This window comes from Pundamilia nyererei, unplaced genomic scaffold (assembly GCF_000239375.1).
Source record: "Pundamilia nyererei isolate P.nyererei 1_Seehausen unplaced genomic scaffold, PunNye1.0 scaffold00087, whole genome shotgun sequence".
NCBI classification, from domain to species: Eukaryota; Metazoa; Chordata; class Actinopteri; order Cichliformes; family Cichlidae; genus Pundamilia; species Pundamilia nyererei.
The window spans coordinates 1,021,213-1,037,177 of record NW_005187488.1 but is presented as its reverse complement, the minus strand read 5'-3'; the positions used below and the strand labels follow the sequence as shown (position 1 = coordinate 1,037,177).

Below are 15,965 nucleotides of genomic sequence, written 5' to 3'. Positions count from 1 at the left end.
GAAGAAAAGAATCAAATGTAGGTTTTCCAAGAGTTTTCTTCAAAATACGTGTTGAGTCTTCCTTTTGTTTTACTGTGTATTTCTCCAAGCCAGTGGTTCTCAAACTGTGGGGTGCAGGGGCCCCACTGGTGGGGCGTGGATGACCGGGGGGGTAAAACACGAAGAGAAAACAAAATGATATTTCACCAAAAAACACAACTTATTTGATTTTTTTTTATTGTTAACAAATGCTAAAAATTGGAGAGTGTGAACTTTTTTTGGCTTATGAATTTGGGCATGTGAGAGAGAGTTTGTGAAACACTGTAAAAGCATTTTCACTTATTATGCTTAATATCCTTCATTAGACACTCAGAGGAGTTTGCTTATAACTCAATCTACTATAAAATCCTAAACGCTCAGAAGTGTTTGTTGATGAAAAACATAAATACAGTACAGAATTATATTTGTTAGGTTTGGGAAGTTTAAAATATAAAAGATGTCAGAAGCGTGACCCACACTAAAGTATGTTCAAATTTAATTTTTAAGTATCATTTTAATATACTTTTAATGAAGAGATTACTAATCCATGTAATCAGTTAGGTCTTTGGTCTTTTTCTAAAATCTAAAGTTCGAAAGGAAGCTGGAAAAAAAAGGTTAGATTATGGGAGTTTTTGTTTTTTAAAAATCTACAAAAATCATTTTACAATAACTTATTTATTAGTTTTTTGACTAACCGTTTCAGCTTTATTGCATACTCAGTTACCAGGGGCAACAAACCTACCTTATTTTTCACCATCCTAGTACCTGGTCAGGCACTTTTTTTTTTTTTTTAGATCTGTCTTAATTTCTAAACCTTGTTTAGATTCAACAAAGTGCTGGACAACATTTGTCAGAGATTTTGGTCCATATTGACATTAGAGCATCACACAGTTGCTGCAGATAGGTTGGCTTCATATCCAATGTGCCGTAGAGTTTTAAAAATGCTTAGTTGGTGCTAAGGGGCCCAAAATGTGCCAAGAAAATATCCCCTACACCGATGATATAAAGCAGGATGCATCCATGCTTTCGTGCTTACACTAAATTCCCTACCATCTGAATGTGACAGCAGAAATCAAGACTCATTACGCCAGGAAAGATTTTCCAATGTGTTACTCTCCAGTTTGGTGACCCATAATGAATTGTAACCTCAGTTTCCTGTTCTTAGTTAACTGGAGTGTCATCTGGTGTGGTGTTCTGCTGCTGCTGCAGAACACCACACCAGATGCCACTTGTTACTTTTGTAACAAACTCAAATAGCTATTTGTTACTCTGGTTACAAAGAGTGATAATTTGACCTACCAACCTATCAGCTTGAAACAGTTTGACCTCTTCTCCTCTGACATCAACAGGCATGTTCATCCAGAGAGATGCAACTCACTGGATATTTTTCACTGGAGCACATCACGTTCAAAAGCACTTAAATGACCTTTCCTTCCCTTTCTGATGCTCAGTTTGAAATTTAGCAAGTCATCTTGATCATGTCCACATGCCTAAATGCATTTAACTGATGCCATGTGACTGGCTGATTACATTTTTACGTAAATGAGCAGTTGAACAGGTAAAATTGGCTGGCAAGCGTAGAAGAAGAGGTTGTCTTGTGAAGATGATCAGCTTTGTACATTTTAACCTTTGATTTTGCTCTTTTCTTTTTCTTTTTATCGTCTGTTTTGTCTTATTCTGACATACAGTATCCTAAGCTGAAACTGAAAGAGCATTAATAAAGGTGCTCTAAGTGCATTCGTATCATTTTTTGAAAAGTTTTGTGAGTGTGAGGAGATTCCTTTGTATACATTCCTTTGATCAGCTAATAAAAAATAAAAAAACGCTTTCAAATGTTTGTGATGTCTCAACATAGTTTGAGTCCCTTTACAAAAAGGATGAAGAGCATCAACAACAGACAGGCTTTAGCAACAGGATTCAGCGTTCTTGATTCAACAAGATTTAAGTGGTTAAAACTTAAAAATTGCGCACAAATACGAACAAAACCTGTCAGCGTGACACATTCATACCCTATTCACGACCGATTCATGACTGATAAAAAGCTCGACATTTACTCCATAATATATGATGAGAGCTCCTTTTAACTGAGCCGTTAGACTTCAATCAAAAGCCGTGCGGTACTGCTGCAGAGAGAGGATGGAAAGTAAACTTTTATCAGCAGCAGAATACAAACAGCTCGAGAAAACAGATATGGGTCAGGAGCTGCATCTGCACAATTACATTGTTAATGGCAAAGACAATGAAAATGGCGCGGATGGAAAACAAAAGAATATCAAATAACTCGCTCGAGCTGCGTACACCTCAGCCATCGCTACTCAAAAATACATCCAGCGTTTTGAAATGAAGGGCGGAGAGGGAGTGAGAGAGAGGGCTGAAAGGAAGACGAAAAAGCATCTTGAACATCAGTTTTCAGTCTAATGTTAATAATTTATGTTGTCTGTGCTTTTTATTATTATTATTTATTTATTTACTACTTTCTTTTCAGCAGCCTGCCCATTTTTCAAAGGCATCATGGACAGGGAAGCTGTATCAAACTTTTGAGTTTAGTTTCAAAAGGCTTTCTCCCTGTTTATTTATATATTTCTCCTTCTTTACACTTGTCTTGTTGTTATTTGGTGAGGCGAACACATGAAGCTTTGATGAGAAGCAAACCTGACACGTATTCTTCTCTGGTGACCCCAAGCAAATGCAAATAAAGAGGTAAGTATTAAAATACGCGCCTCTTTTTTTTTTACAGCGTCTTCTCTCATCAAAACACTTTAAATGGCCAGTTACATGCATTCACCCACCCTTCCATTAACAATAGGTCAAACGGGTCAAATAACTCTACATCACCTCTGATGTGGAAGTTTGTTCGGGGTGATTCAAGATGCACTTGACCATGACCTCCCAAAGAGAGAGAGTCAGGACAAGTGATTTTATTTGGCACTCTCAATAACTCCGACTTTAAAAAGATGAAAGGAGAATCAGAGATGTTTTTAAAAAAAATATTTGTATGTTGCTCAAAACTTTGAACTCGACAGCACCTTGTGCCCTGAAACACAAAATAGCTCAACGGTATTTGGGAGAAAATATAGTGTAACAAAAAAATTTGTTTCAACTTGATTACATTTATTCAGAGTATTTACTGTCAATGATTAGTATCGTTTAAATATTTTGTGTATAAATAGAGCAAACTGTAGCTACAAAGCCAAAATGGTTGCTGATGTTACTACCCTCTGCTAGCTTGTTACATTTTTTCCTCCATAATGACCTAATTTCAATTAAAAGATGTACAATAACAAAGAGGTTAACCAACAGGGAAATAAATAGGCAATCTATCAAAATCAATCTAAACTGCATAAATTGCACTAGAGACATAAGCTAATAGGCTAAAAATTCGCCTATGCTAGTTGCCGTTAGCTGGAGGTTAGCTGGAATTTTTAATTTAGCAGCAGAGCAGCACAGTGCCACGGTGGTTAATACTGTTGCCTTACAGCAAGAAGCTCCTGAATTTAATTCCACCATCAGGCCTGAGCTGTTTTATGTGGACTTTGCATGTGTTTGCGTGGGTTTTCTCCTGGTACAGTCCAAAAGACATGCAGTAAGTGGGGTTAGGTTAGCTGGTGATTCTAAATTGCCCGTAGGTGTGAATGTGAGTGCAAATGGTTGTCTGCCTCTCTGTGTTAGCCCTGCGACAGACTGGTGACCTGTTCAGGGTGTACCCTGCCTCTCGCCCTATGGTAGCGATATGATAGGCTCCAGCCCCCCCGCAGATAATTTAGCAGCTGTTCTAAGGTTGTGAAATTGAAATTGACCTGTGATGTCAGTGAAACGTTTTTGTCCAGAGAACCTACGCTCACTGGATATTTTCTCTTATACCATCCTCTTTAAACCCTGAGATGGTTGTGTGGGAATAGTCAGAGCGGCCAGCACCAACAACCAACTCGCTTAAATCACCTTTCATCCCCTGAACATTTCTGATACACAGTGTGAACTTCAGCAGATCTTATTTACCGTTTTTACAAGCCTAAATGAATTGAGTTTCTGCCATGAAGATATAATAGTGTATTAAATAAAGTTATAAATTACTTTCTGACTTTTGACCCAGTGCTGACTGTGAATTTAATTCAGTTTTTATGTACTCTTTTGTTTAGCTTCTTTGCGGCCCCATATCTTTTATCTTGGCCTGTGTTTGTCCTTAATGTTTGGTTTCACTGCATAGCTCTTTGAACAGTCTCGTTGTTGGTTTTTAAAGTGCTTTTAAAGAAAGTGGTATGTTTTGTATTAATGTGTAATAAAACACTTACTTGCCTAGACTGAACTAAATAATGCATTAAACTTCAATATTGCTGTCCTATTTCTATTTTAATCCCCAGCCAATTTAAATATAATGCAATATTTAGAGCTGGCATAATCAGCATTACTAAGCTAGTTAGGTGAACGTTTTTTTTCTACATCATAAGAAAATTTATCTGCCATAAGGGGGACTTCCAGGGTGTTTTTTAATAGTATGGCACAGGGGGAGACCAAGAACAAAACAGGTGGTGACAGGAAATTACAGTATGTATACAAAAGAAAATTCCCATAAAAAAACCACTGAGCATAATTTTCAGGCTCATGCTCAGCCTCCTGTCCTACTACAGATTTATTACAGGCAGGGTTTGCACATAATTGTGCGTCGGATAGCTGTTTTGTGAAATTGAAAACATTTCTCTAGTCAGAAAGGCACATTTTAAAAACATCAGTGCAATTTCCATTGAGGCAAGCAAGGCACTTGCCTAGTGAAATCTAAAAGTAGACAATTTTACCACTGTGAACATGTTCTCTCTCCTTTGTTCTCAAACATTGTTCTGTTATAGTGCTTATTGGGTGTTTTTCCTGTCACCTTGTGGCTGCTGTTGCCTGTGGTCTCTGGAAGCAGGATTGACTCTGCTTGACATCCAACAACAGAAATCTTAGGTTAGTGTCCGAGTCCTGTTAAAAAAGGCTTGAGCTATTCAAGCTGAGAGGCTTGTTTGCACATATGCATTGTGGATAAACCTCTTGTATTTGATTGGAAAGTGATGAGAGACCAGCATGCTAGCCAAGCTGCCACTAGCTGCTAGCCAAGCTGCCACTAGCTGCTTTCACTGTTCTGAGATCTGTTAGCATCTCTGCTTTGTGTGCAAACAGCATCATCATCTCAACAGATGAGTTTTCTCTTACTAACGACCTCGGTCAAAATGTGATGTAGAGAAGTTAGAGTGTGGCGCGAAATAAATTTTTATGAATTAATTGAGCACATTAGCAATGTCAGTTCCTGCCAATCATATTTCTAGTGGCTATTTTGGACATCGTTTCATAGAAAAAGCATAACTATATTAGCTAAAACAATCACAGGTTCCCACACGTTACTATGTTCTGGCCTTAAATGACAGATTCTATCATAACACACAAACACAAGAGTCATGTCAAACAATTGTTTATTACTAATTATGGTACAAATCAATGTGACAGACTTGAAGCTTTTTATTTTTATTTTTGTTTTTTAGAAATACACAAAGTGCTGCTTAACTGACCAAACAGATATTGCTCTATAGATTACAGTTTTCAGTCTATATATAAAAACGAAAATAAAATAAATCAACCTCTGCAGGCTCTTCAGCTTTGGTTTCTAGTTCTTTGACTATGAACAAAATTTCAAGCCAGTTTGTCTGTGTTAGTAAAATTTCACAAACGTATTTAAGGGTGGTAAACAAATAATCCTAATTGAGCTAAGAGCAACATTACTGTAATCTCCTTTTCCCTCTATGTAGGTCTACAGAGCTGTGGAAACTGAGAGGTGAACGTATGGCACAAAAAAAAAAGAAATAATACTACAACAATATAAAAGAGATGAGTCACATGTGGCTCAGGAGACCACTTCACAAAAATAAAACAATCATGTGTCACGTAATAAAAAGAAAACCCACAAGCGTCTCCTTCCCATTGAAGGTGAACATGGACACACACAGTGCAGAGTTGTCATCTTTTTCATCTTTTCTACTGACCTGCGGATGCTTGTATGGCATTTTTATGATTCTCACAAGAACAGTACTGAGGTAAACCTTGGATGAACTAATGTACAATTCTACTCTTCAATCCTTTTCTTCTCAGATTTTAAAGATTGTCAACATCATGAATCTATTTCTCTGTACAATGTGCATAACTATAGAGCTTTGGTCCAGCATTGAAAAGTTGAGCAAAGGCATGACTCCTTTCTGTGTCGTCCTTTATTTTTTTTGTTTTGGTTACAGCTTTTATTGTTAAGCGTCACAACGGATCCACTGCTGCTTTCTAACATCTGTGCCGAGGTTTATTTCTTGGCCAAAGGTTTGCCTGAAGTTAAGTGTTTTTTCTTCTTCTAGAAGCAAAATAAAAATGCACAAAATCTGTAAGTGTGAATGCATCGAAAAGAAAAACAAAACAAATATCTGTGAAAAGAAGTACAGCAGGAGCTGCTGTGGATGTGCAGATGAAAATTTAGTGAAATTCTCCACAGTCTGCGATTGCCTTTTCTGCCTTTTCAAGACAACCTCAGTGATTTCTTTAAAAACACAGACATGTAAAGCTTTTTCAAGTGTTTTTCTACCATTTACAGTGGGTGTGTGTTTTCCAGGCAGCGCAGAAGAACCTGGCAGTTCACAAAAAGGAGTGAAAAACTGAGATAACCAATGTGACATGAAAGGACATATATCGAGCAGACACATGATTCTGAATAAATTGCATCAAATTTCACCTCACTTCAAATTAAGTTCACTCACTCTGACATGTGACACTTATTCTCAGCATTCACCAATTTTTTTTTCATATGAGGGTTTTTGCAGGAGCCAAATATTTGCAGTGACGGTTTAAGAGGGTTTTCTTTCTCTTTTCTTTTTTCCCCCCTGGATTATTGACGTTTCTGACAAAGTAAGAGCGCGAAGGAATGGAGTGTGAATTACTCAAAAAATCAGTGGACTGAAATTGAACACTTCAAGTTAACCTCTTAAATTAAAAGGTGTAAGATAAAGGATGGTGTATTTTTTGATTTTATGAGCATGACATTGACTTAGTTGAAAGGAATGCAAAATACAGTGGTAAAAGAGCAATTTATCTTTGCAAAAGAACACACTGATGTTTGGTCAGTGGCAACAAAAAATGCTTCAACCACACGTTTGGCTCATTTCATGTAAAATAATTATGAAAATTCCGATTTTTAATGTTAATTTTGGCCTTCCTGGTGAAATTCATATACACTATCTTATCATGTGGTGCGATTTGAAGCATGCAGTAGCAAATCGGCTCAAAAAGAAAATACATTTTCATCACGGCAGACACTTTTTGGAGCTGTTTGACATGACAGTTTTGACTCTTTTTTTGTTGTTGTTTCGTTCAACTTGACCCACAGAATAAAACACTTTAGAAAAAGGGGAGAGAAAGTCGTGGGAACAGATAAATAAAAAGGTAAAATTTTCCCCCAGTCCTTGAGCTGAAGTTGTGTGTGTTCTTTGGCTATCAGGCTTTGGCAATAGAATGACACAGTAGCTCGAAACAAAGCTGCAGTAGACTTGACAGACACCGAAACCCCTCCTCCTCCTCATCATCATCGTCATAGTTATCATGTGACAGTCCATAGTTTCTTAAGTCCATCCTTCGAATCCATCTCATTAACTTATTAATAAATACCTGTAAAAGTTGTACAAAGTTACACCGTGACTGAAAATATTTGCAGATGAAACACAAGTCGGAGGCAAACAACATTATTATGCAATTGTTTAACAGCAACGGTTAAATTTTTTTTATGTCCAAAAAGAGATTTTTTTTTTTTTAATCAGCGTGATTTCAATTTGAAGACAGCATTTTTCTTTTTTCCCTTTTTTAAGTATTTACATACAAACAATGAAGAAAAAAGTAAGCGAGACAAAGATAAAATGTATACTCAACCTCACAGATATAGCTTAGATTCTGCCAGTACAAATGTAAAAATTTAGAGCACATTTACATTACAAAATTATTCAGATGCAACAGACTTTGGTAAATAGTGTTTCGATTTGGTATGATCTCTCTACTAAATCCCTCCTGGTGGGAACCAAAATTTGGGCGACAGTCTGGTCTGTAAGGCCAGAATCTAAAAACTCTTTGAAACAGCACACCGTATGTTTTTTACATAATTCTCAGATATTAATCTCTTTTTTCATGTTTTTGGTTTCGCCAAGGTAATTTACATAATTGTGGTAATCACACTGACAACACATAGTTTTTCGTTTGCAAACTCATGACTGTCCATCCGGGTGACTTGGGCAACATTTTTGTCAGTTCTCATTTCGAGAGGAGTTCATCCACCTTTTGTTGTTTTTAATGGCTGCCACTTTTCCACTCCACTGTTTGGTCAGAGAGCTCGTTCATTTCGGGAGCTCCTCTAGAGAATCAGTGAGAGGGTCCATTGGTGCGGCAGCGCCGAGGTCGGGCTGTTTCAAACGCTTTATTGTGTTTTTCAAGGCTTGCCTCTTGTTGCAGAACCAGACACGCACCACCTCCCTGTCATAGTTCAGTTTCTCCGCTATTTCCGTCATTTCCTGTCCGGAGGGGTGCGTGTTCTTCTCAAAGTGGCTGTTGAGGATCTCGAGCGCCTGTGGGGTGAAAGAGGTCCTCCGCTTGCGTTTTTTCGAAGGTTCGCTGCCGATAAACTCAGTCAGGTTCTGCATGCCGGATCGGTGGCGGGCTTCAGCCTCGGCCATCCAGCGCTCCAGAACGGGCTTAATCTTCTGGGCGCTTTTAGGGGTGATGTCCAACTTCTCAAACCTGGCAGGATATAAAAGGCCAGGGTTCAGTTTGCCTGTAAGACTGTTACCTATAGTGTTCTCTTGGGCTTCCTGTGGTAGGAAAAAGTGGCTTCTCAGGATGGTGTGTCTGGGGAGAATTGAGAAAAAACAATCTTACTTAGGTGCCCTGCCAGAACAAGGGATAAGCTGCCTGCCTTTAAGTCTCCTCAACCAGAATGCCACAGGGACTGAGACTAACATCCAGGTGAACAAACTCTGCATCCTGCACCTGGACACACCTGAGCTGCAGCAGCTCGAGGCGATGCTTTGCCAGTGATGTGTTAATTTTCTGGACGAGGCTCTGGTTCTCTGTCCCAAACTGGCAATAGTGGAACAAGGAGATATTGCCAATGGCTAGCAATCGAAATATTTGCTCTTTTAAATATTTCTCATGAACCAAAATCACAAAAATCTTCTGCTTAGGTGAAATAAACCCCCACCCCACCTTCCCCCCAAAAATCCACTTATGCATGCAGTTAAATATGGCACCATCATTTATTTACAAAAAGAGCTTGAATTATTCATCAAAATGTACATTTAATACATTTTTAACCTTTCTTTCATCTTCTAACAACCTCTCATTTTATATTTAATAAGAATACATTTACAAGTCCTGCAACTTTACTCATAATTCAGCCATTTCTCTGCATTTCTCAAGTCACAGGAAGTAAGACGAGAGGAAGGCAGAGTTTTAAAAAGCAATGCTAGCTGGCAGCTCAGCGACTGTCGGGTGCAGTTTGGACATGATATGAAGTCTGAATTAGATGATGTTTACTAAGAATGGAAGAACAACTATTTAGGATTCAACATCATGTCATTTTGTTCAGGAGTTTGAATGGCAACAGCCCAAATATCAGTGTGTTCACTGCTTTTTTCCTTGTATGGAACTGAATAACAACAGTGCAGTTTGAGGTAAGTATTTGATAAGAAAGACATGACAGAGTTTGGAAAATCTGTTAATAAACTAACAACACATTTGCCTTTTTATTAAAGACACTAGTACTTTAACAAGTTTTTGAAAGAAATATCCATGACTGTGGACTTTGCGAGCCTTACGACAGTTTGTGTTCTGTAATCATTACAAAGTTGATCGTACGAAAATGTACATATTTCTAATAAAAGAAACCACAAACCGGGCAGCTAATATTTGCCGAAGATATTATTTGGACATAAAAACTTGATCAACAAAGCTGAAGTGACAATGTTTTGTGGCTATTTGTCACGTTGACAAAAAAACATGAGAAGAAACGGCAGACGCTGCAGTTTTAATAAGTTTCCAACAAGTGTCCAATTACAGTACACCGCTATGAGCAGTTCCTTGCACTAGTGATATTAGCATGGTAATTTCCATTTATTTCTTCAAAGTATGTCATAATTTTTTTAATAGCAGGTTATGGAAAGTGGCAGAAATTTAGATAGTGAGATGAGACATAACGACACATGATTTGTTTCTAATAACAGTTACTCTTAAAGGCCTTATTCCCAAACATTATGGGAACATGACAGGGACACAAGTGTTATTTTCAAATGTTTTTTAGTCTAAAAACCTACAAAGGTTAATTGTACCAAAAAAGTTGTAGTGCGGTTTTGTGGCTATTTCTCATTTTGACAAGAAAGAAAGTCACGGACACGACACTTTCACCATGTTTCCAAATGCATGTCCATTTAAAGTAGTCCAGTATCAGCAGTTTTTATTTAAGGAGAAAATCAGGATGTTTAATTACAATATTTTTATTTCTCTGGTCCAGGAAAATAAAAATCTTTATGACTTTTCTACCTCTTTCCATTATTCTTTTCATGAGCACTGGTGATTTGAGCATTCTCTGGATTATCTCAGGATTTTTGCTTTTATTTGATAGCAGATTACAGAAAGCAGCAAAGATTTAGGTAGCAAGATGAAACACACCAAAATTTAGTCTCAAACCAGAGATGCTGTGGTTATGGTTTTAGTTAACCTTAAATTTAACTACATACCCAATAAATAAGGTCTACAGATGATTTGGTACTAACAACATTAACTCTTAAAAGCATCACTTCCAAACATTAATGGATAAATGGGGACAGAAAGTGTTGGTTTCAAATGTTTTTCAGTGAAATAACTCTAGAAAGAAAGCTACACTGAAACACTGCTCTCTGTGGAGCAAACAATGCAAAAAGAGACGGTTTTTAATAGCGAGGGAAACAGAGGCCCAGATGCCCATGCATGCATGAACTTTCTCTGTTTCTACACCTCGTTGGTGCATTCCTCTTTGTCGACAGGCGGTATTATTTATAACCCCGTCCTCCTCCTAAACACAGGAAAAAGAGGAGGGCTCCATACTGAGGGGAATACATTAGTAAATATGAAGAGTCACCAGAGACAGGACATTTCATGGATCAACAGGAACCGCGGATACTAAAATGAGTTGAGAGCTGCTCAGCTGGGGTATGCACTCCCCTCCTCTAGTGCATCAGCACGAGGGAGCGAGCCTCTCTGGCTCTTCTTAAAAGTACCTAAGGAGCTCTGCTTAGACATGCTGCATGTTTGGACTGAGTTACAGTTTGCTGCAGGGTTTACATTCAATACCCACAGAGAGCTATCTGAGTGGGACATACATACAATCAAGCTCGCCTCACTCTACTTCATTTTACGTCAGGTTTATTACAAGTCCAGACTTTGTGTTCTTGTTTCCTTTTAAACTCTAAATGCAAAATTGTTGCAAAATGATGTATCTTGACAGTTACCATCATAATTATTCAAAGACTAACACTGTTCATGTTGCTCGGCTTGTTTAGATTGATTTAGATTGTGTCGTTGTTAAGGCTGCATTATGTTGATGTTAAAATGTTTGGCTACGTTTGTTGAACCATTACGGATATCTGAATTTAGTTTATAGCTCTCATATGAGCCATATAAAACTATATATATGACTGGTGTTCTTCTTTCCTAAGCTTGTTATTTTTATTAACTGTTTGTTCATATCTGGATAAAAAATATGTTTAAACCATCAAATATTTTAAACCTGAGCTCAGCAGTTTGAAACAATTCAAAATATCCATCTTAAACCCTGTAATAAAAACAAAAGATAGCGATTTTATTTACTTTACGTTTTCATTTAGCGTATTTTCCCAAAAGGGGCCACTCAGGCACATCCCTGGCTTGATGTTACCCTCATGTAAAGCCTGTGCCTGTTTAGATAAACTAATAAAGTGCCTGGAAACATTGTGAGCAATGAAAGCAGACAAGATGGAAGCATCTGTCAGTGTCTGTTCACTGTCTACGTCGGGAGCCGCAGCCCCAGAGCTACTGTGACGTCCCGTTTCCTCCTCAAACTTCATGTCTATGTTGATGTTAACTAAACTAAAGCATGTGAAGTTAGCCCCACTACTTAAAACATCAGGACATCATGTCCAGTGTCATACAAACAACAAAAAAATTGTCTTAACGGCATGAATAACAGCCCACAGAGTGTTTATTTTTGAAGCTAATGGCTTTTAATGTGTGTTATAAATATTTGAATTATGTCTGGCTGTAAATATTTCATGTGTGATTTGACGACTTTAAACATTAGTGCGGGCCTCATAAGAACCCCCCGCTCCTGTAGTGTTTCACATTTTATCGGCTGTTTGATGTTGATGTGATGAAATTTTTAAAGGTGCGTGGCAGTGCCGTGTCACATAAACAGTACAGGTCATCAGCAAATGCACATGCACTTTGAAGGGACATTAAATTTAATACAGAAACAAGATTAGGGACTTTTATTGAAAGAGATGGATGCAAAACAAGAGAAGATTCGATTTGAGGAAAACAAAACCCAGTTAGCGTTAACTTCCATATCTAATCTGGACACTTAAAATACTTTTGTTTTCTATTTTACACCGTTTAGTTCTCTTTTAAAAGCAATATTTGGACACCATGTGGCCCAATTATTCTGTCTCGAAATGGAAACGTGGCTCATTTGGTATCTGCATGCAAAACGTTAGTCAAGTGGAACAACAGGAGGAATGAAACACTGATTGTCTGATAGTCTCATGAATGTATAATGTCCCATTTATGACTAAACTGTCCTCGTGGAAGCAGTAAGACACGGCAGTCTTATTAATACATCATCGCCGTCAAGCTCCCTCATGTTCAGCCAGAGCGAACAGCACCGGGCCTTAGTAATTATTAAATGCTTTAAGTGCTCCGTGTAATACTTGTGTATGTATTTTGCATAAGTGACGGCCAGCTGTCATGTCAGGGGAAGGAGTTTAAGTAGAGACACGAGAGCTTCGTTTGTCAGCCAATTATGTATTTTAATATGTTAACGATGCCTGTTAAAACACGGATGAGAGCACCCGACAGCTCATTGCAGCTGCGCTGCTTTCACTGATTAGAAATACAGGTAGACAATAGTAGTCGAGTTGTTTTTATTTTTTCCCCCTGCGTTTGTCCTTACCTGCAGATGGCAGACTGGCTGTAAGCCGGCCCCTCGGCTGCGCTGAGCGCCTGGCCCACCTGAGTCTGTGTCAGGCCCAGGGACAGCCGGCGGATCTTGAATGCTTTGGCAAATTCACGAATCTCCTCCAGGTTGACCCCGTCCACCTCGCTGGGGGCGGTTTGCGGGTCTACAATACAACACACACATCTCATTTTATTAGCCCTCTGCTCACCTTATTTTTCAGAGTGAATGAGGCAAACATCCAACCATATGCGATCATGATGCCTCTAAACAACTTTAAAAAAAAATAGTCCTGCTCTGGGTCAGAACTTATTATTTCTCTCTACACATATCTGAGAAATGTTTTGAAGAATAAACTCATCTGAGGTTTGAATACAGGCGTGTTGTGGCTTCGGCTTTGGCAAGTGTAAATCTTTAATCTCACATATAAAAGCATATGGACAAAAAACAGACGACACATGGCTTGTTAATTCAAAGGAAAGACAGATAGGTGCTGTGCTACTATAGCTCTCTGTATGAATACACATATATTTTGAAGCTGGCTTTCTCAGAAAAACATTAAAGAATGTATAAAGAAATTATTTCACCCATCTGACCCCCCAAGTCAACACAGTTCAAGCCTACAAAGCAGCGGCGAGCCTCGCTCACAAACGATACCCTGCTTTTACACAAAGAGAGGCTGTTTGCGAAGCTCCACATTTGAAAACTTCACTGAAGAATTTCTCCGCTAATAAAAAGTGATTTCACGTTGTACATCAATGTCAGGTGCCCTGGCATCCTGCTTACTAAAGCAAAGTTTGTGCCTCTGAATTATTCATCCTGGTCATTATCAATGAATTATTAAAGGAATCCTCCAAGCGTATTTAAGCAAAAATCTATGGGCCTGCCATCTCGCTGTGGCTCATAAGTGACGTGTAGCGTATGCGCCGTGCTCCATACGTGTGAACACACAGAGGACTCGCAGCTTCCTATCATCTTCACAGTGATGAGCATCCTCCCATCATTCCCACTGGAGCCTATTTGCGTAGCGGTTTGAAAGACTAGCGGCAGCCGGATCCATATTTTTCTTTACCCAAACACGATTTAAGATTAAAGACCTTCTCATTTACCTCGCAATAATGAGAGGCCTGACAAAAACAGACAGATTAGTGGACAAAAGGCTCAGTTTTAAAAGCACTGAAACAAAGAAAAGGAGGCTGACTTTTCTTTACAACAGTAATACACTTTTTACTCTTAATAATTACGACAGGACAAAAACAAGTGAAGCAATCAATGTATCTGCTTGAAAGGAAAATTAGGGAAGAAAATGCTGCCTTCATAAATTACAGGCTAGACTCGTGCTATTATGTGCCAATGTTTGTCTTTCAGTTTAGCAGAAAAATACTTCTTTTATGCTTTTATTTTTACTTGAAGTGCTAATAACTGATGATGAAGTTTGTAGTGTAGAAATCTGGAAAACATGACTCAGAAAAGTGCAAACACCAGGCAAACCTGATGATCAGACATCCTATTTATCCGAACACGTGATTTGATCCCACGGGCCTCTGCAATCGCAAAAAGGTTTAAGCTATTTAAGCATCTTTGTTCTGGAAGCAGCTGTATGGATATGATGTAAAAACAATGTTATTGTTGTTGCTTACGATGATGAATCTACAGTATCTGCTTAATAGTACTCTGATTAACTGTTTCTTGTTCACAAAACCCAATAATGTCTACTTCAAATTAGGAAGGTGATCAATGATCATTACTCCTCCAAATAGCTGTCTGATCGCAATATATGCATCCACACCTGCATTAGCTTAAATGACTCCTAACACTCTTCCAGATTATATTAAGGAGAGCACTTTTTTCTGCTTCAGTAGCTTAGCTGTCCTTCTCCACTCCAAATAAAAAAAATTAAAACAAACTCAATAAAAAATATTGCTGGCGTTAGTCCTTCTATTAACAGAAATCCTGAGGTTTTCAATCTGTTTCTGGCACTTTGTTTTTGGCCAGCGAATGCTTCTGTCGCTCTGATTCTGTCACGGGATTTTGCTTTGCTGTAAGTGATATTGAGAGGAAGTGATATGGCTCGCACTCAGCATAAAACATTAATTTCATTTACCATACAAGTGGCCCGCTATGATTTTTGTCCTCATAAGATATTTTCTGAGCTGCAAGTAAACATAAACTAAACACAAAGTCCACAACAAGTTGATCAATGGCGACTTTTTTTAAAATTAGATTCAGTGGCATTGTAGCTGCCTTTGAAATGAGTTTACATGGAGCTTAAGAGAATCGACTCTGACAAATGAAATTTATCTGAATAAAACAGAGTTTTTAAAGGCAATAGCTGCACGCTGACAGGCTGTGGACCAGTGATTTATAAGGCCCTGCCAAAGCCCACGCGCTGGCAGAATGAAACTTATGCTCATTTTACATAACAGACGCCAGTTTAGATTGTCTAATAAACCAAAGAAATGACAGTAAAGGAAAAAATAAAACAATCCTAGCAGGCAGGGATCAGTCAAAAGCTGTCTACACTGAGAGTAATGAAGATGTGAAGTAGCGATGCTAAAGGTTTGTTTATTAGAATTAGAAAAAAAGGAGAAACATGTAGTTAATGCAGCAACGCAGATTTTGTTTTTATTTTCTCTGGTTTTAATATATTTGTTTCTGAGATTTCTGTCATTGATGTTGCAGTATTGGGCAAAACATTTAAATTAACATCTCTTTCAGTGAT

At 38.2% G+C, this 15,965-nt stretch overlaps 1 protein-coding gene across 1 annotated transcript in view; it reads right to left on the bottom strand.

Moving 5' to 3' along the window:
• Nucleotides 1-7,970: 7,970 nt before the first annotated feature.
• The window catches only part of pou6f2 (POU class 6 homeobox 2), a 29,375-nt gene continuing 21,380 nt past the window's right edge, over nt 7,971-15,965 (bottom strand). The window contains exons 5-6 of the mRNA XM_013912357.1: nt 13,241-13,409; nt 7,971-8,910 (exon numbers count right to left, since the gene is read on the bottom strand). Coding sequence (XP_013767811.1) covers nt 8,403-8,910; nt 13,241-13,409 — 677 coding nt within the window. The 3' untranslated portion in view covers nt 7,971-8,402. The remainder of the gene's footprint in view (nt 8,911-13,240; nt 13,410-15,965) is intronic.